The sequence below is a fragment of the Hetaerina americana genome, unplaced genomic scaffold (genome assembly GCF_022747635.1).
Source record: "Hetaerina americana unplaced genomic scaffold, ioHetAmer1.1.p SCAF_4, whole genome shotgun sequence".
NCBI classification, from domain to species: Eukaryota; Metazoa; Arthropoda; class Insecta; order Odonata; family Calopterygidae; genus Hetaerina; species Hetaerina americana.
Genome location: NW_027286985.1, coordinates 98,003,789 through 98,022,310, shown reverse-complemented (window position 1 = coordinate 98,022,310; position 18,522 = coordinate 98,003,789). Strand labels below are relative to the sequence as shown.

Here is an 18,522-nt window from a genome sequence, read left to right as displayed (position 1 = left end):
CATACTGCTTGAGCTATCCAGGAAACGCAATTTACACTATGATCCGTGGGTCTAATATGTTGCCAAGTGCCCCGATTCTTTGGCCCTATAAATATGTATACATACATTTACGTATATATATATTTAAATATAAATATATATATACATATATATAAATACATATACATAAACACACACACACATATATATATATGCTTTCGTAGACATAACACGGAAGTGCCGAATAGTACAATACACAGTAACACACAATATAGAAACACAAAAAAAAGAAGAACACTCACGTATTTTCTTGATATTTCGACGGAAACAATCCGTCTTCATCTGAAGATATAGAAGTAATGACTGCTGGAATTGTTGAGGTGAGGGGTGCGAGAGAAAGGGAAGGGGGCCAGGGGAAGGGGAGAACGGGAGGCGAAGGAGGGGTGAAAGGAATGGTTGGGGAGAGGAAAGGGAGAGGGAAGGGGTGGAATTGACACAAAATCGAAAAATAGAACAACATGCTCACCGCAACTATTGCAACATACGAGACCCATGTTTCAACCTACTAAGTATTGATATAGACCTCGCAAGTCAAAACAAAGGCCACGTACACCAAAACTCATTCGGAAAAACACAGTGTCCACCCCCCGATATGATTTGCTTCCACAAAGTAACAATTTTAGGCCACTCCCATCAGTGAACGACATTGAGGCCCGGATGCTGATAGGCCATACAGATGTAAATGAATGCCATTTCAAGAGTTTTTAATTCTATAGGGTTATCGGATGTCGATGCCGATACTTCCTCCTATCAACATATTCCTGCTGACCCTAACCCGCATTCCAAAAAGAAATAATCACTTTCCTCCGAGACAACGGCCCTAAGGAGAATCTTTCCCCCAGGGACTTCTCCCTCCTTTCCCCTTCCCAACCTCACACCCCTCACTTCTACATTCTTCCTAAGATCCACAAACCCAACAACCCAGGCCGCTCTATAGTCTCCTCTTGTAGCTCTCCGACCGAAAGAATTTCCGCCTCCGTGGACTACTATCTCCAACCTTTAGTTCACCCCCTACCCTTGTTTATAAAAGACACCTACCACTTCCTCAGATTGCTCCACTCAACTTCCCTCCCTCCTGATACCCATATTACTATGGCTACTATCGATGGTCACTACTACTACTACTACTCTCCGGTCATTAGTCCAACGCTCTACTCCCTGGACTACCGTGACCCACATATGTGTATATATATATATATATAATTATATATATATATATATATATATATATATATGTATATATATAAATATATACATATATACATATACACACACACACACTCATATAATAAGGACACCTGTTGAAAATTTCATTATTTAAAAAAAATGTTTGTAATGACCCTTAAGTATCATTATTTTTCACATTGCATACAATGAATCTTCCATAGGAGTTTTATTCCAAAGATTCTACAACCATAATACATGAGAAATCCACAATTACTTAATAAAATAAAGTTAGATAAATGTCTGTAGTAACTTTTCGGCAATCTTTTTCAAAAATGTTTTGTTCTGGGACACAGCATTTCTCAGTTTCACCTTATCCTCAGCACTGAGATAGTGGACATTACTGTCCTTTCTGCCATTAGACTCTTGAGACATACCCTTCAGCACTGCCACCAAATACTTAGTGAATTTCATGCTTGAAGCATAGTCTACAGAACACCTCTCAAGGCAGTCAATAAAATTTGAGAGCGCTTCTGAGTCTGCACCATTGAAGGCCCCTTCACTCTCAGCTAATGTTTGGAGCAACGGGAAAAGTTCTTCTGGAATGGCTACTCTGGTCCGACTTGAGACACCCTTGTGGAAGGCCCTTGGACATGTTGGAAGAGATTCACTTTGAGAAAAATATGCTAGAAAAATTAATCAGTGCCAACCAGCACTTTTAATAATGGGAAAACCAATAAATTTTGGAAGCTTCTCTTTAAAGTTTTGCGTTTTAAAATTGTGAGCCACCTAGAGTCTTATAAAAGTTAGAGTTTAATGTTTGAAATATTTTATTAAATAATAAAACATTAAACTTAAAGAGAACAATTTTATTGACTGTTTTCACACAAACATTTTATTGAATCTTTTATAATGCTCTAATATTGTTCCCCATCAGTTGATTTGTAAGAGAGAATAAAAAAGAACAAGCTTAGTCTCACACTGTGTTCGCACTAGGAAATACTTAAAACACAGAATAGTTGTGATATGCTGTGAAATGAATACCCTAGGCATTGAACTGGATAATAAAACATTACTTCATAGCCTTTTGATTAGAAATTAGGAAATTGAAGGCTGAGATAGAGGGGAGAATTTTAGGCAGGCAAAGAATGGGGAGGAGTAGTATAGGCATAATGGATGGAAGGGAGGGATGAAGTCTGTGGAATTGAAGAGGGGTATGTGGTACTGTAGGTTTGTGACTTGCTGAGGGAGGCAAAGAAATGCTGAGTGGTTCTGTATCCATCCTTAATACAGGGGCCTTTATATGGCTCGTCAAACCGAAGTACAAATTAAAATGAAGTAAAAACATGCAAAAATATTAGGCTAAATCACACACACCTGAAAAGTGATGCCTTTAGTGGAGGAGGGAGAGATTCTTCTGTGACCTTTGTTAGGACTTCAACAGCAGGTTGTAACACATCAGTCTCTCTATTAAGCACATTCGGTGAGAGCAGCAATGGTATGCAAAAGAGCTGTATGCAGGCTTCGGGTGAACTTGAAGCCAGTTGGGAAATGGCAGAAGACAAGGCACGAGGCACAGGGGAGATTCTGCTCAGCATCTAACATTCAAAATGAAGCCATTGTACGTAAGGGAAGTATACCACGGAACTTGAAAACATCCCTTAAGATGAACAATACCAACATACCTTGGGTAAAATTATGTTCTGATATAGAAGAGGAATCCATCTGCTTTGTTCTAGTAAATTGTCCTCCACAGGAGGGCACACACTGTACAAAAGATTGGCTAAACTCTCCTCATCAGGTAAACCATTGTTAATAGCTTGTAAAACGTCCACAATTTCCTTTCCTTTTACTTTAGCAGAAAGTCCAGCCATTGGTTCCTTCATTAGATGGTCACAAATATCTCCAGCCATTTTAATAATTTCATCGTCTTCCAAAACAGCATCTGATTCCTTAAGAGGCATGAAATTACATATATTGTATACATTGAAATATATATGTCTAAATAATTTATTCTTACCATTATCCCTGTACTGCATTCATCTTCCACCTCCCCAATTATGTCGGAAGATATGCCATTCTCATATTCGGGCTCAGGTTGTAATTCATTAGGCTTTGAACTACTACTGCTATCCTTAGGGTACGCTTTTAACGTTGTTATTCCTTTAGTTTCTAACTTTTCTATCATGAAGCGCCAAGATTTATGGTTCAAAATTTCACAATCTACCGGGTGCGACGGCTGGCACTTCAGATAGGCTGTTAAGGATTTAATTTTTTCTTGATAACAATCACTGAATTTCCAGGTGCCCCAATCATCATCGTCGAAACTGCACATTGTTACATTTGGAGAATCCGTCGGAATATTAAAGTTGGGATTAAGAATCAGAATGTCCACTGACAATTACTCGAAAACGCTCATTACTTTGTCTCCCATTTAAATGATATTAAATTTATAATGCTCTATTCATCAAATCAGGTTCAATTTTGAGTGGAGTGTACACATCATTTGACATAGTTAAAACCCACTCCAATGTGGGGTTTAGAGCTTTGTTTTTGTCAAATCATTAATCCTTCACTAAAACAAAAGACGTTCGATAAGCCTACAGATGACAGGCAATCACAGGCTCTCCTTTACGACACTTTCCTAGCAGAATGTCGACAGCCAATTGTATTTAGCGCCAACCGCGCCAACATTGGCATAAACGTGCAAATAGTTAATTTTAGCAATAGTTTACCAAAATGCAGGTATTTAATACGATAATTTATACGACTAATAAAAATAATATTGCTTTTAACAACTTCAATTGGAAACTGTAAGACTACAACACACTATTTGACCAATCATAGGTAAGACAAATTATGACCAATAGAATAGCAGCTGGTTAAGCGGTGAGATTATTTTGAAATTTTCGACGTGGTTTTTTGCCACAAATTAGTGTTTTAATTCAGTAATTATCCATTTAATTCTCAAAGGTAATTTTAAAAACATTAAGGTGCTTATTGAAGGAATTATTTTCAATGAAGTGTGCATGGGTAATAAGTTAATTGTAAAGTAGAAGTTCGTCATTGATTTTCTGATGCTCAAGAGAATTTACATCCTCTTTACTGGTTAAGATTTTATTCTTTCAATGCTTTTTAAAATATTACCTACTTAAGTACACTCCGAATTAGGTATCCATTGAAAATACCTCTTGCTGTGTTCCACAAACATTAATTCGGTCGCCTCAATTTTAATGACTTGTAACTCAAAGGTGACTATTGTAATGGGGACTGCAGTTTGTGATCGCAAATTAACATTATTTAGGCAATACATATCATCGTAATTTAACTTTTATGGTGCAATGACCTCCTATTTTTAATTGTATTTTAGTCACATCAAACCATCGCCATCCAAGTAAAGAATCAATAATCAAAGTAAATAGCATATACACGTGAATGGCTTCCTGTTTTGCTGTATGCCATTCGGAAATTAAAATTCACCAGATGGAAAATTGATTGTCCATTATTACCTTACACCATAATTTTATGATGGCTTAATACAGTTGGTACCATTGTATGCTTTATAATATTTCGAAAAAGATCTTTTCATTCAATGTTATTGAAGATTTCTATTATCTTATTACTTTTGTTCCGTGATTTCCGTATATTTTTAACCAACACATGATCACCTTGGCCTCTATGTGTATAATTTGTTTGCAGTGGAGCTTTTACAATGTTTCTAATTCGATTTTATTCTGCTTTCTAGTTTCTTTTCGTTCCCATCCCAGACCAACATATCTTGCTCATCCTTTGATCTTAATTATTCTTTATCAAAGGCAATCATACATCCAATTTCAGCATCATCCTGCTATATGCTTAGAACTGGTAAGTTTTAGTTTAAAATTGATAAAGATTAATACAATGCTTAAACTACGAATGCACTCAGAGTTGCTTTGCTCTAAATACTTTATAAATGCCTCTGAGGAAAATAACCAACATCTTAGATATGGTAGTGGGTGAAACATTATTTTTAATGCTTAGTATTTTTGTTTGCCAAAATAAAATTGCCTCATCCAGGCCTCAAATCTGATTGCATCTGAGCAGTTCGTTTGAAACATGTCCTTCTATAGTAACTGCATGAGTTGCTCCTAATTATGGTGTAGTCAAAGTTGGAATTAGTCTGCAGTTGGTGCGTATAATTTAGTGGCATTTTGACTTCATGTTCAGGAAAATATGTATTGCTCATTTACAAAATAATCAAATTCTTGATACTGTAATTATCTAACGATGTTCTCAATTACATATTTAAAAAATATTTGGTGGAACAAAGCAATATCAATTTAGTTTTGCATTATCCCCATAACATGCAACACGCCTAACAGGAGGGGGGAAGAAGGGACACTAGGCCGGCATTGGAGGATACCCCGGAAATTGCCCTTAGTTCCTAGATGACTACACATGGTCGCGGCGATCGAATGACGTGTCTGTCGTTTTCTAGCTACGTTTCATGAGTGTCACGACACTGGCGATCAGCGGAAAATGCGATAACCCAAAATTTTGCGAAGTATTACGGAATGCTTCGGTGACTGAGTGATGATTGACTCGTTCAAATGTGAGAGGATTTGCAATAGTATTGCAATAAATACTACCCGTACTTCTTGCTGCGCAACACATTCGTATCTATTTTAAATGAACTTTCCAAATTATATTAAGCTAGTATAACTGTGCAAGAGGAATAATAAGTTTAAAAGAATGGAGGAATGTTCAAGCAGTATTAGCGTCGAGGAAATTGAAATTCCAGTGCCATGGGGCAATATTTGTGGTAAGTAGGAATGTTCCAGTTTCACCAATTAATAATCTAAAATATGTTCACTATTTAACTGCTACGATTTTGCAGGGAAGTGGTGGGGACCTCGCCAGGTTAGGCCAATCGTTGCTTTGCATGGATGGCAAGACAATGCTGGAACTTTCGACAACTTGGCGCCACTTTTACCTCCAACAGTGAGCCTACTGGCAATTGATTTGCCAGGTCATGGAAAATCTTCTCACTATCCACTGGGACAGAGCTATTTTTTATATTGGGATGGATTAGCTGTGCTACGTCGTATAGTTAAGCATTTTAAATGGGACAAAATATCAATTCTCGGGCATTCCCTTGGAGGTGGTATAGGGTTTATGTATGCAGGCTCGTATCCTGATGAAGTAGAACATTTAATCTGTATTGATATAGTAAGTCCTGTTATCAAAGACAGTGAGAAAATGGTGGCAGGTATTAGTGCGTCTGTTGATAAAGTTTTAGCATATGAAAAAATATTAGATAAGGTGATGCCAGCCTATACATATGATGAAGCACTTGAACTAGTATTAACTGCTTACAGAGGGTCATTAACTCGTGATTCATGCAAAATATTGATGAAAAGGGGCTTGGAAAAGTCACAAGATGGTAAAGGATATCACTTCCGCCGAGATGTTCGTGTAAAAATATTTGGCCTTGGTTATTTAAGTAAAGAAACTGTAATGGGATTTGCAGCTAACATAAAATGCAAAGTTTTAAATATCAAAGCTAGACCTGGAATGATATTTGATAAGGAAGAGTATTATCATGAAGTTCTGTCCAAGATGAGAGAGTCAGCAGAGCAGCTCGAATTTCATGAGGTACCAGGAACTCATCACCTACATTTGAATGAGCCAATGAATGTATTACCAATCATTGTTAAATTTTTAAAATTATAAGGTAGTGATTATAACAACAATTTTTGTTAAAACCTGAACCATTTTATCTTAGCAAATCAGGTCCAAGTACCTGTATAGCAGTACTTACCAAAGACACTATCAATTATACTTTGTAACAATAAGATATCTATGAATTTTTTTAACAAATCAATATCTTGTATATGGGCCTTCAAGGGCACAACCAGCTGCCATCCATATACTCTAAATACTATTAAATGGTTGACGTTAATAAGTTAGCACCTAAGTAATCAATCCAATGGCTGAATTGGTAAATGGAAAAGTAACTCGTTTACACCAGACCCATCAAGACATTACAGGGCGTTCTTTGCCCTCCAGATTTACAACAATCAGTACACTTGTATTTCTGATACTGGCCCTTCATCCTAAGGTGACCCCATGTCCTTATACCAAATTTTTGGCCAAAGAGCTACCACTGTTTAGTTGTGGTATTCCTGTTTATGTAATGAACTGGTTTAAAATCTTTTTGAAGAAGGCGGTGTACTTATCATGATTCCATAAACAATACTGGGTTACAATCTATAAAAAATATCCTAGCTCACAAGCAGCATCTTCCAATACAGATGTCAGGGCCATGTTATATTTAAATATCAGAGCCATAATATCCTAATATTAATGTCAAGTTTGGTGTAGCTAAACATTTAGAGGGTTAGGTTTTTATAACAAGCTTATTTCAATTTTATCTAGATTAGCGTAAGGTGAAAGCATTAAAAAAGATTAAATTACAGCCATATTTGGTTCATGCCCAGGACAAAATGTGACTGGAGTCTTCAAGTGATCCTATGTGGTAGAAATCTCACTTTTTGTAGGGACTTCAGGAGTAATTGAATATTTAAGTTGCCAACACTTGGAATAAGTAGTCAGATGGAGTAAAAAATTTCACCCATTATTAAAGATCAGCAGCAAATTTCAAAGGAATAATAAAGAAACAGGATGCAGAAGGGTAAATCATGTATATCACATTCAATTTTTGATAAAGGATACATTAACTGAATTTTTATTCACAATTTTCATGGCAAAAATGTTTATAAAGAGAGGAAAGAAATAATTATAATTAACCCTTGTCCAGTGGTGTGGCTTAATTCAACATCATAGCATGAAGTGGTACTAAATAGATAGCACTTGATGCTGTCTGCAACTTCCCCAATAATTAAACATTTTAAGTTGAAGAATTACACTGTAACATTTGACTTCCATTATTTGCAAGAGAAAAACTGATTAGAGCAAATCAAGGCCAAGTATACAGTGTTAAGCAAGTATGATTATCAATCAATTCATCTGAATCAGCATATGTGCACTTTTAAGTTAGCTTAAAGGTGAGGGTAGATTAAGTGCTCGAGTATCTTTCGGTGGTGTCAGCCTTTCATAAAATCATCCCAGAAAAATATGCACAAATCAACAGTTTCAGACGATTGGGAGTAATAATAAATTGTTTTCTGAACTCTAAATCAAGTATGTCTAGGTACATGTAAATTCTCAGCTACAAATTATTGAACTGCGGGAGACATCTTGGCAATTAATGCATGTAGGTAAATTGAGATTTATCCCTATTGAAAATGTTTTGCTACTAATAAGGGACCTCCCTGTGAATTGGATGTTAAAAGCAATTTTCCATTATAAGCTGATCGACCTGGACTGAAGATGCAACTGAGAATCTGCGATTAAAAGAGCAACAACCTATTGTATTCTTTGGTGAACTCAAAAGCTGTAGATAGGGGCATGATTCTGATGCCATGATTTTGTAATAGAAACTGCATAAATACAGGTACTATACACGGAATATGCGCTAAATTATTTATGGCCTTCACCCTTAAATTAAGCGGTGTCCCGTTTATTTCACAGGATACTTCACTACCGTTCATGCAGATGGTTTTCTCAAATACGCGTGTATTCAATAGTTAGTTACTATTACAGACTCAGTGTCGTACATTAGATTACTATGCGCTGTGAGAATAAGTGGAGGTCGACAGAAATTTAGGACTTTAAGCTGAAAAATTATCCAGTTAAACGAGCCCATACCCTATAATTACAATTACACAAATGGTCTTTCGCCATGTAGCATATCTATCTGAAAAATTCATAATAATTTGCGATTGAATCTATAAGTAAATCTTCGGACTTTGTGAATAAGTGGATCTTCTAACACCAGTTTGTGGTGATTGGATGATTTAAGTACTGACGCTAATGCCTATAGAATTAATCCTACGTATGCAATCCATTGGATAGAGCCAAGAGGATTGGGGAGCGCATTCAGTTCTCTAATCACAATATTTAATCACAGTAAAAAACTTATTAATAGATTCATTAAAGCCAGTTAACATTGTTCACCGACAATGTAAGGATAATGTCAAAAGTAGGTTCATATTAACAAAACTGGGAAATAGATATTAAATTACGTTTGAGACATGCATAGCAACATTTCCACTATTTGGGTGCCTGTAAATTTTGTGATCACAAAAATTTGGCCGTGAACTCCGACATGCATTGAAACAAGATTAATACATATCCAAACCATTCATAAGAACATCGAATAATCTTGACATACGATAGACTAAACGTATGAGAGTAATTTACGTACAGCTCAACCTAATTTTCATTTCAACAAAGTTTTGTTTTCTTCTGAGCTGATTGTTCTTCCATCTTCAATTCACTGTCGATTTCATTTTCAAAAACTTGGTTTTACATGCATGGAGGTAAAGATCGGTAGGGCAAAAGCAAGCCATTAAGCGCAGCTGTGTTTCAGCTATGTTTAGTTCCTATAAAGCAATAATAAAAGGGATTGTTAAAGCTGTGGGTAGAATAATGATAGCGACTTACATTAACATGGCAGCATGATCAAGTACCTTCAGGAAGGACATGTTCCTCGAATATGCGTTCTTACGACCTAACGTATTGATTCTTTTTCGTATAAGATCATTTTCCAAATCTTCGTACGACACATTGCTTTTTTCCTTCGGGGAACTGGGGTTCCTAGGTGTATAGACTTTTTCCCTTGAAAAAATAAATAATTTTGAATTTAATTCGTGACACAGAAAAGCTCCTTTTAAAATCGATGGTTCACTCACAATGTATTCAATTTCAGCTTTATAGAAGATTCCCGATTATTGAACTTATGAAATACGTCGAAATGATCCCTAGTAGAAGCCATTATTCTCCTTCAGCAAATCCTTAAAATCTTCATGCGAAACAGCTCATACCTTATTGACGACATTTAACGCATCTTAAAGTTTACCCCCGCTGAAGGTGTAACCGATAGCCCCTGAGCGAGTATAGCTTTCAGCAGTAGTAGTCTGGTTGGTCAAAGTGAGAGAAAGCGGTACACAAAGTCACGTGACATTAGGTTATCTTGCGCGGCGGTACAATATAGTACAAAAGTAATGAGACTCCAAATTTACGATTGTTTAACCGTCGTGAAAAGGATTATTTGTATATCCCGTAAGAATTCCGAAAAGATGATGCCGAAACTATTGTGCTCAAAAATAATTGTGTAAATCAAATTTTATGTTGCGCTTATGGGTTAACTTATTTTTAATGTTTGGTGCCAGTGCCGGCTAAACCTGAAATATGCGGATTCTTGTGCATTCATCCTTTCGCTGCAACTCGTATGAACTACTTTAATTTATCTTACAATCAAGGTTCCCTTCTTTCGTTTAAATAAAAAATTAATTACCGAATATATAAAAAAATATTCGCTGGACTTGTCGACACTCGGACTTAACAAACGACTGTATGTCCTATGACTTTAGCACTCTCTTTTAACGAACCTGCTGCCGCGTAAGGTGACGTCGTGCATATGGTCTTTTCGGTTGGAATTTGGACGACAGAACATTAGTTTTATAAATACATATCTATATTTATGGATAAATACATAAATAGTAAAGAATGAGATAGCGCTTGCTAGGCTCTACCAATACGCGCAGTGAGGCGAACATGACGATCAGATTATCACGTGACATAAGGCAAAAAGTGACAGATTTTGAAAATTGGGAATCCTTATTATCTTTTAAATAGACTGATAAAAAGTATTGAAACATTTTTATCCTCTAGTACAGAGAAAAAGTCTCTTGGAGGGTTGATTCTGCTTGATGCCATGCATGAGACATTTTTCAGGCCATTGCTAATTTTTGGCCCTCATCATCTGTCAGACATTTCTTGATATCTTTCTTTAACCCAACCACTATATTTTCCCCCACACTGAACCTTATATTGAAGGTTTTGTGGAGCCTTTTTCCCCAGCAGAACCATCTTCCATTGGAGATGCTTCTTCAGCTGGGGTATCTTCATCACTCATGCTTATTTCAATTGAGATTTCACGAAAGATTTTCCATGACATTTTTGCAAACTTCCACATTCTCATAAATGTATAATCGGGAAACCCTATTGGCTAGTGGCAACCAATATTGCCACCAGACCTATTGCTGGTAATATTGGTTGCCAGGCATTTTTGTTTAAAAAGCCATTTCAGTAGTCCTGCCCAGTTTAATTACTGCTGAACTTAGTAATTTTGCCGCCCTTCAGATACCTTTATATAGAGAGCCTAATTTTTATTTGGTACAGTGGGAATCTCCTATGGCCTCTACTCATGTTTGTTGATGACATGCTGACCACTTAAGACTATCCCTAGTGCCAGCTGGGATATCATAGGGAAGTATTTGCATTTTCCTTTATAGCAGTTTTCAACTTGGCCCATTATGACATTCCCTAAATATAGTGAGCAAAAGTTTTAAGTATTATTAAAAAAAAGTCAATCTAAATAAGTAAGCAAATAGATGGGAGAAATTACAAACAAAGGAAGTTACATATTTAATAGGCATTTAGAGTGGAAAAAGGAAGCCAGGAAGTATTTCACAATAAACATAATGGTTTATTGCAGATAGAGTTTGAGGGAATATAGTATCCTGCTAGGTGGGGGCTGGAAAGTGTCCTTAGGTCAACAACCTATAACCTTCCTTTACTAGGAGATTCTAATGTAAACTAATTCAGGTAAACAAGGGAAATACTGAGCAGTGTTAGGACATTTCTTGTTCACATTATTAAATTAGGTGGCATAACTATTAAGAGTTTACAGATTTGAACCTAGTCTATGGGTAAAACATTGATTTCATCAGCTATTTATTAAATGGTAATTTGAATAAAAATTCAGTAGGCACTCGAAATGTCGGATTTAATCAATTTTTGCAAAAGATGCAGGATGAATTACATAACAAATAATACAGTTTTTTTAAATCTTTCAAGTAAATTTCCTATTGAGTACATAACACACACAATAACATCACAGGAAATGCAGAATAATCTTATCCAAATACTTTTTCCAGTCTATTAACTGACAGAATAAATAATTTTTACTGCCAAGGAATGGAAGAATTTAACACAACTGTATCATAAATATTCTCAAGTTAAAGAGTGTAAGTATAAATGGTAAAACTTGTAGAATTTAATCGGGAAATCTTAAAATAGTTCCATTGGATCTCATACAAAGCTTGTCTTGGGTTCCCACATGACAAAATTATGTTCAACACACATCAGCTCCAAGGAAAAAATATAGTCTACGTCTGTGGAAGATTTTCATACATATTAGCAATAGCCTTAAAAATAAATTACTATTACTAAATGACAGGAAAGTAAAGGTAGAGCATGCCACAGAAAAAAATTAATATTACATGCACTTATCACAGTGTGATGATACAATTAGAAAATTCAGTTATATGGGTGTACCTTTTTGAGTATTTGCTACAACTATAGCTGACTGAGTAGATTTGAAAATTCAGGAAAATAATGAAAAGGGCCACATGAAATGAACTTCAGTAAATAGTCCCCAATTCAGTTCATTTGGTTATAGAAATGAAGAGACACAAACAGCGACTTGTACATAAGAGCACACTCTGGCTATTGTGATTATTTACTGAAGCATTTGATTTCATGATCCAAAGAATGAGCAGGCCCTTAAAAAAATCAATTCCTTCAACAAAGCAGCACAGATGGGCCACACCAAGATACTAATAAAACAATCAAAGGGATATATGTGTCCAATAATTAAATATTTGTTGAAGCAATGCAGATACATTACTTTTTATTGATGACAATTCTTACATGATAATAATCCTGACAAAATAAAGAATATTCAAATGAAAACCTCGTACACTTCTTTGGAAAAAATTCAGCAGTAACTATTCCCTCTTTTTTTCACATGAATTCAACCAAATTTATCACCAAAAAGGTGGTACAATAGTATAATTATCATCATACATATCTGAAAAAGATTGTGGGCATAATTTAATGATAGCAATAAATATAAGACGATAATTGAAAGACTCACTACATGGAACTCACAAGGCAAATAATAATGACTTCAGAGAAAAAAATTAAAGAGAATATATTTAAAAAGAATAATTATTTATACACCATTAATCATAAACTGATAAATATTCAACAACTTCAACAAAGCATTCACATAAAAAAAACTGTACACAGTATTTTAATATGAATTAATGTTTCCCAAAGTCTTCCATACGTTTTCCATGCATACAGTGATTGACTCAACAACTTTTACAATTTAAAATCACATTACAACCACCCTTATAAAGGGTAGAGAAATTCAACATGTGGAACTGTCTCACGAGCCCAACTTGACTCAAAAAACCTCTCACACTACATGTCACAAATGGAATTTGTTTCAGAGTAAATAGATTTCTAACAGCTTTTCTTCTGTCAAAAAACAAAGTGGCCTCCCATTGAGCCAAACCCACTTCCCATACCTCCGCCACAACTGCTGGGTGGTGGGTCATCTCCATCCCTTCTGTTGAACCCCCCTCCGCCAGGTCGACCTTTGCTTGAATGTTTCCACCGCCAATCCTCCTCTTCTCGAATATATTTGGTGCCATCTGCCTCTACGGCATCTCTCAGCTCGACAGGCAGCGACCACCAATCTGGTGAGCCAAGACTGTTTATCCCTTCCAGCATGTAAAATAGGACATATGGCGTGTCCTGAGGTCGGTGGCCACTTGGCTCTGAGAAGCTGTCTGGGCCAGACTGTGCAGACACTTGGCTGTCATTAAGCATGCACCACTCCTCCTCCCCTTCAATGCCCTCACCTCCCGCCTGTGGTCTTCGCGCATATGTGTAGTAGTGACCCCCATCCAGGCTGAAGCCAGAGTGAACTATAGCTGCATATAAGTGGTATGTGACTTTCCTCTCCTCAACAAATGCCCTCTCTTCCCTCTCCACAGAGGGCCCCTCTTCCTCCCTGCCTGTCCGGCGACGCCTCCGACTGCAAATCCCCCCTTCTGCCAAATCATGGCTAACCACCCCAGGGGCCTCAACTTCATCAACCACTGAATCTAGTTTGACTTTCTCACAATCCAAATCACTCCTTGGGCTCTGTGAATCCCTTCGCTTTTGATGTGTTGTAATTCCATTCATGGCATTTGAACAAGATGGGACACAGTCTCTATCATCACTCGGGTCTTTTACATCACCAACATTTTCATTTCCCTCTTCACTTTTTGCTTCCTTCTGCTCACCTTCTTCACTCGTCTGAGTGCTCCTTGTTTTCCTCCTCTTGGCGGCATTTGACCGGTGACTCCTCGAGAGGGCTACGGGAACCTGGAGGCTGAGCTCAACCCTAAGGGGACGGAGGGCTTTAGAACGACGTGCGGTATTCCGGTCAAATCGGAAATGTTTCAGAGTTAGGAGGAGATGGCGAGGTGGGGGCCAGGCCAGACTGACAGACCGACGGGCATCCTGCAAACCTTTGCACTTTGTGCAACGGTAACGGTTCTCACCTCGCAGTGTTTCTGTTGAGAGGTAGTGTCCCAAGAGGTCACTCACTCCCCAGGGTCCACTGTGGTGCTTCTTCTTCACTGATGCCACTTTCTCTGCCACCTTCTCTGCAACCTTCTCCTCCACCTTCTCCTCCACTTCCATCTTCTCCTTACTCTCCTCCGAAGACGCATCCTCCGCTCCCTCTGCCTCAACCTCGCCCAGGGGAAGGCCCTGTGGTGGAAGCTGCGGCCCAATAAAGCCCCTGACCTCCTGATCACCCTCATCACAGATGCTCTCATCTGAATCTTCTGGGAATGCCAGCTGAAGATCACGGAATGGATCAGCTCGCACTGACACTGACCCACAGCTGAGACACTGGTGCATCGTGTGTGCCACTCCTCCAAACTCCTGCTGGACAATGCTGCAAAACTCCCTCTTTAGTCTCACTGTGTCCCCACTCTCACCCCACAAGGAAGTCTTTGCACCTTTTCCCAAATCCGTGGCATTTGGTCGCCCAGACTTGGGTTCTCCTGAGTCTGGTTGACCCTCTTGAGCAGTTCCTGCACCGCTCGTGACCCCATTCACCCCATCCTCTTCACCCACAGACTGAATACCACTGTCTGTGGAATCAGAATGTGAGTCGCTGAGTGCTTGCACACCTGACTGAGCCATCTGGTCATTTTCAGCAGCCTCCGAGCTCTTCTCATCAACCTCCTGACCAGAGTCAGCCTCTGTAGCAGCAACAGAGGAGAACTCAGCAAGTGAGAGTGCCTTTCTCTTAGTCTGAAGCTGACGACTTTCCGAAGATGAGAGATCTTCTTCTGTGGTCCACCTCTTCATCCCTACTTGACCCTCCTGCATTTCCTCCCCTCCCTTCTCTTCTCCACCCTCCTCCTCCCCTTCATCTTCATCCATGTCCTCCTCCTCTTCCTCCTCCTGAGTGCTGCTTGCTCTCTCCTCACAATCCCCCTTGTCCTCCATGCTTCCCTCGCCTGGCCCGAGCCCTAGCATGCTCATCTGCTCGTCCAGTTCCTCCTCAAACTCCTTCCCAACATCCTGGGCATAAGCTTTTCCCTGTTCGTGAAGTGCATCTAGGAAAAAGCTGAAATCACAGAGGAGAAATGATTCATTTCAATCTGACCTGTTAATACCTATACACCAATGAGACAGTGTTGCTATATTAATTAATTAATAGAAACAAAAATTTCCTCAAGTACATTGAAAATATACATTTATATTTCTTTTTCACTGAATATTTTTGTGTAGCTAAACACAATCAGAGCTCACTCAATTGATTCACTTTTCTAATGCCATCAACTCTTGATAACCTGTGTGCAGCATATCCGTGTTACCATCTCTGCCAAGCAACTCAAAATTTTAATAAAGTTACAATTGTAAGGATAATTAAATGTTTTGACACTTTGATATACTTTCTTAAAAATACAAGTTTGAAACAACTGAGCTTCCTTAAAATATTTTGATTACAAAATCAAAACCTGTCAATAGTATTTAATGTTTTAATTTAAACATTTTCGAACTATCCATAATTTCCTATTATTATTTACCTCGAATCCATTAGCCCTGTGAATGAAATATTCTCCGTTAAAGGCAAACAAATACATAGTTTTACCAATGGATATCTTATTTTTATTTACCATGGAACTAATAATTTTATGAGAAGAGATAGTATGTAGGGAGGGAAAACACAGGCACTGTCTATCAATGACAATACTGCTTCTAAATGGAGAAATAGAAAATAATAAGAGCATGCAGCACCAGATTCTTGAAACAAGGATTCATCAGGAAGAAGAGTGTCACACAAAATAATGCGATCATGAAGTTAAAAGTGAGTCATAACATGTAAGTGAACGCAGTTGAGAAAAAGCACCAGCAGTTAGCATCCTTCCCTAGTCAATGATTTAAGGTATTCAATCAAAGGTAAGTATTTGGATAGACCCAATGACTATATCTTTAATTATATCCCTATGCACGACTACGCCAAAGAATATTAAAAGGTTATTTTTAATTCCATGAATATGGTTTCGCACAGGTCATGAGTGCTGTCTAGGAAAACAGCAGGCAAAAGGGCACCATTAGCTGACTTGACAGAATATCCTTGAGGATGTGTATCTACCAGAGGACAAAAGAAGAGGATGTCCAAGGCATCAATTCCATCACCCATTCAAAACAGCAAACTGTGGGCATTTCCCTCCCTCTACTGCGTGTATCCCACCCAATCATCTATTGACATAAAGACCCATCCCATATTTAAGCAAGGGCTGCAAAACATGGGAAAAGCCGAGCAGATGCCATATCCTCAATCCGACTCGGTTTTGATGTTTTTTGGCATTAAGCCTTATAAATGGGAGTGTTAATCATCACATGAAACTTATTTTTTCCATTTTTCGAAATAGACCAAAATGATTTGCTTCAATCAACTATGAAAATGAAACCATATGATGAATATAGCTGAAACTTTAACAGCAGTCTAGTAAGAGATGAGGCCTATTAAAAGCAAACCTTTTCAGATACTAAGAGCAACATATTTTTGATTTTCTAATTAATTATTGAGTGACCCATGTACAATAGATACGTAGAAAAAATAATAAAAATTAAATTGTCAACGAAAATATTTGTCTATCACTTTATTGGCTTTCTCTTTTATCACTGTTATTGTTTATAATATTAATGAAATGGTCGAATGAGCTCATAAATTTACTTTACATATAAACATCAGAAGAAATACAATTTTCCATTTAGATAAGAAAATAAGATACACAATAATAAACCATAAACACAATTATCAACCCAAAGGTCGGTTTGACGGTACAGTTCACCTAATACTAAGCTCGATAGGGTATAAAATTTACACATCAGAGTAATAAGGGGCCAGATCCTTTCCCTGTGGCACCTATGGTTCCCCAGAAAGTTCTGGTACCCACAAATTTACACAGCTTGGATGCAGCTGAGGGTACACAGAAGCGAACCCGGAAATCAAACCTAGGCTCTCAGGTCAGCAGTCTTACCTCTGGACTATCACATTCTATATTTATTTTATAATAGCATTTTTAAAAGATGAATTTAAAAGAAACAAATAGTCATTTGGGGAGAGAAATCAACGAAAAAATCGTAGGACAATGGATTAATTACTTATTCATAGGAAGAGATATTTTGCGTTGCAAATCTAAATAATAAAAAGCCGAGAAAGCATATTCTTTAAGACCTAATACCATTTTAATTAGATGCAGAGCGCACATTTGAAGCTTGCATCATCATACAACATGAAAAAGCTAGATTTCTGTAATGTTTTGCAATAACAACATCAATCTATAAAAACCCTTCATGTTCATATCGCGAACCATCTACGTACCACATGAATTCGGAGCAGTCGTGCTGTTGTCCAGCCTCAAAGTGGCCTCCTGCCATGTGGGCGGTTGCAAGAATGGCCTGCGGAGACAGAGTAGGCCGCGGTGAGTGTGAGAGCAGGGAGAAGAGAAGGCGCAGTTGCGACAGTACTGGCCGTGTCTTGGGTGGAGGGATGCTCCTGCCACTGCCCCCTGCACCCCCTCCATGCCCCCATGATGCCACAGCACCAACTGCCACTGAGAGGGGCACTGCGGCAGATGATAGCAGCACTCGGTGCCGAAACCTAAGGGAGACCAAACAATTTCAATTGATTTATAATTGCCATGCAGAAACAGTTGACCATCTCTTTAACAAAACTGGAATATTCAAATGGATAAAATTGAAATAACATCCAAGAGAAGATTTCACTTCTTATCAATTTTTCACCCATTTCTATTTATTCAAGTACCCTTATAACTGGCA

The 18,522-nt window shown here is 37.8% G+C and overlaps 3 protein-coding genes and 1 long non-coding RNA gene across 4 annotated transcripts in view; 1 reads left to right on the top strand and 3 right to left on the bottom strand.

The window, feature by feature from the left end:
* Positions 1–1,413: 1,413 nt before the first annotated feature.
* LOC139692411 (uncharacterized) lies at positions 1,414–3,905 on the bottom strand. Its single transcript, XM_071590589.1, has 4 exons — positions 3,224–3,905; positions 2,889–3,155; positions 2,581–2,801; positions 1,414–1,849 (listed from the first exon to the last, which is right to left on the bottom strand). Exons 1-4 carry the CDS (start codon positions 3,536–3,538, stop codon positions 1,495–1,497), a joined length of 1,158 nt encoding a protein of 385 aa, XP_071446690.1. The 5' UTR covers positions 3,539–3,905; the 3' UTR covers positions 1,414–1,494.
* A 1,793-nt stretch (positions 3,906–5,698) lies between these two features.
* Positions 5,699–7,889, top strand: kraken (serine hydrolase like 2 kraken). The gene is made up of 2 exons (XM_071590590.1): positions 5,699–6,004; positions 6,080–7,889. The coding sequence occupies exons 1-2, from the start codon at positions 5,935–5,937 to the stop codon at positions 6,913–6,915; spliced, it is 906 nt and encodes a 301-aa protein (XP_071446691.1). The 5' UTR covers positions 5,699–5,934; the 3' UTR covers positions 6,916–7,889.
* Positions 7,890–8,769: 880 nt separating this feature from the next.
* LOC139692413 (uncharacterized) lies at positions 8,770–10,172 on the bottom strand. Its single transcript, XR_011701752.1, has 3 exons — positions 9,999–10,172; positions 9,777–9,924; positions 8,770–9,689 (listed from the first exon to the last, which is right to left on the bottom strand). It is a non-coding gene; the product is annotated as an uncharacterized lncRNA (long non-coding RNA).
* Positions 10,173–13,290: 3,118 nt separating this feature from the next.
* Positions 13,291–18,522, bottom strand: part of LOC139692410 (ubiquitin carboxyl-terminal hydrolase 35-like) — a 33,035-nt gene continuing 27,803 nt past the window's right edge. The window contains exons 8-9 of the mRNA XM_071590588.1: positions 18,065–18,343; positions 13,291–15,796 (exon numbers count right to left, since the gene is read on the bottom strand). Of these exons, the coding sequence (XP_071446689.1) occupies positions 13,642–15,796; positions 18,065–18,343 (2,434 nt within the window). The 3' untranslated portion in view covers positions 13,291–13,641. The remainder of the gene's footprint in view (positions 15,797–18,064; positions 18,344–18,522) is intronic.

What these genes read in the sequence shown, in the direction of transcription:
- LOC139692411 (XM_071590589.1), bottom strand. Translation starts at nt 3,538, where the DNA reads ATGTGCAGTTTCGACGATGATGATTGGGGCACCTGGAAATTCAGTGAT. An exon ending in AATGCAGTACAGGGATAATG is followed by an intron (nt 3,156 to 3,223) that starts GTAAGAATAAAT and finishes ATGCCTCTTAAG; the next exon opens with GAATCAGATGCTGTTTTGGA. An exon ending in CTAAAGGCATCACTTTTCAG is followed by an intron (nt 1,850 to 2,580) that starts GTGTGTGTGATT and finishes AACATGTCCAAG; the next exon opens with GGCCTTCCACAAGGGTGTCT.
- kraken (XM_071590590.1), top strand. Translation starts at nt 5,935, where the DNA reads ATGGAGGAATGTTCAAGCAGTATTAGCGTCGAGGAAATTGAAATTCCA. An exon ending in GCCATGGGGCAATATTTGTG is followed by an intron (nt 6,005 to 6,079) that starts GTAAGTAGGAAT and finishes ACGATTTTGCAG; the next exon opens with GGAAGTGGTGGGGACCTCGC.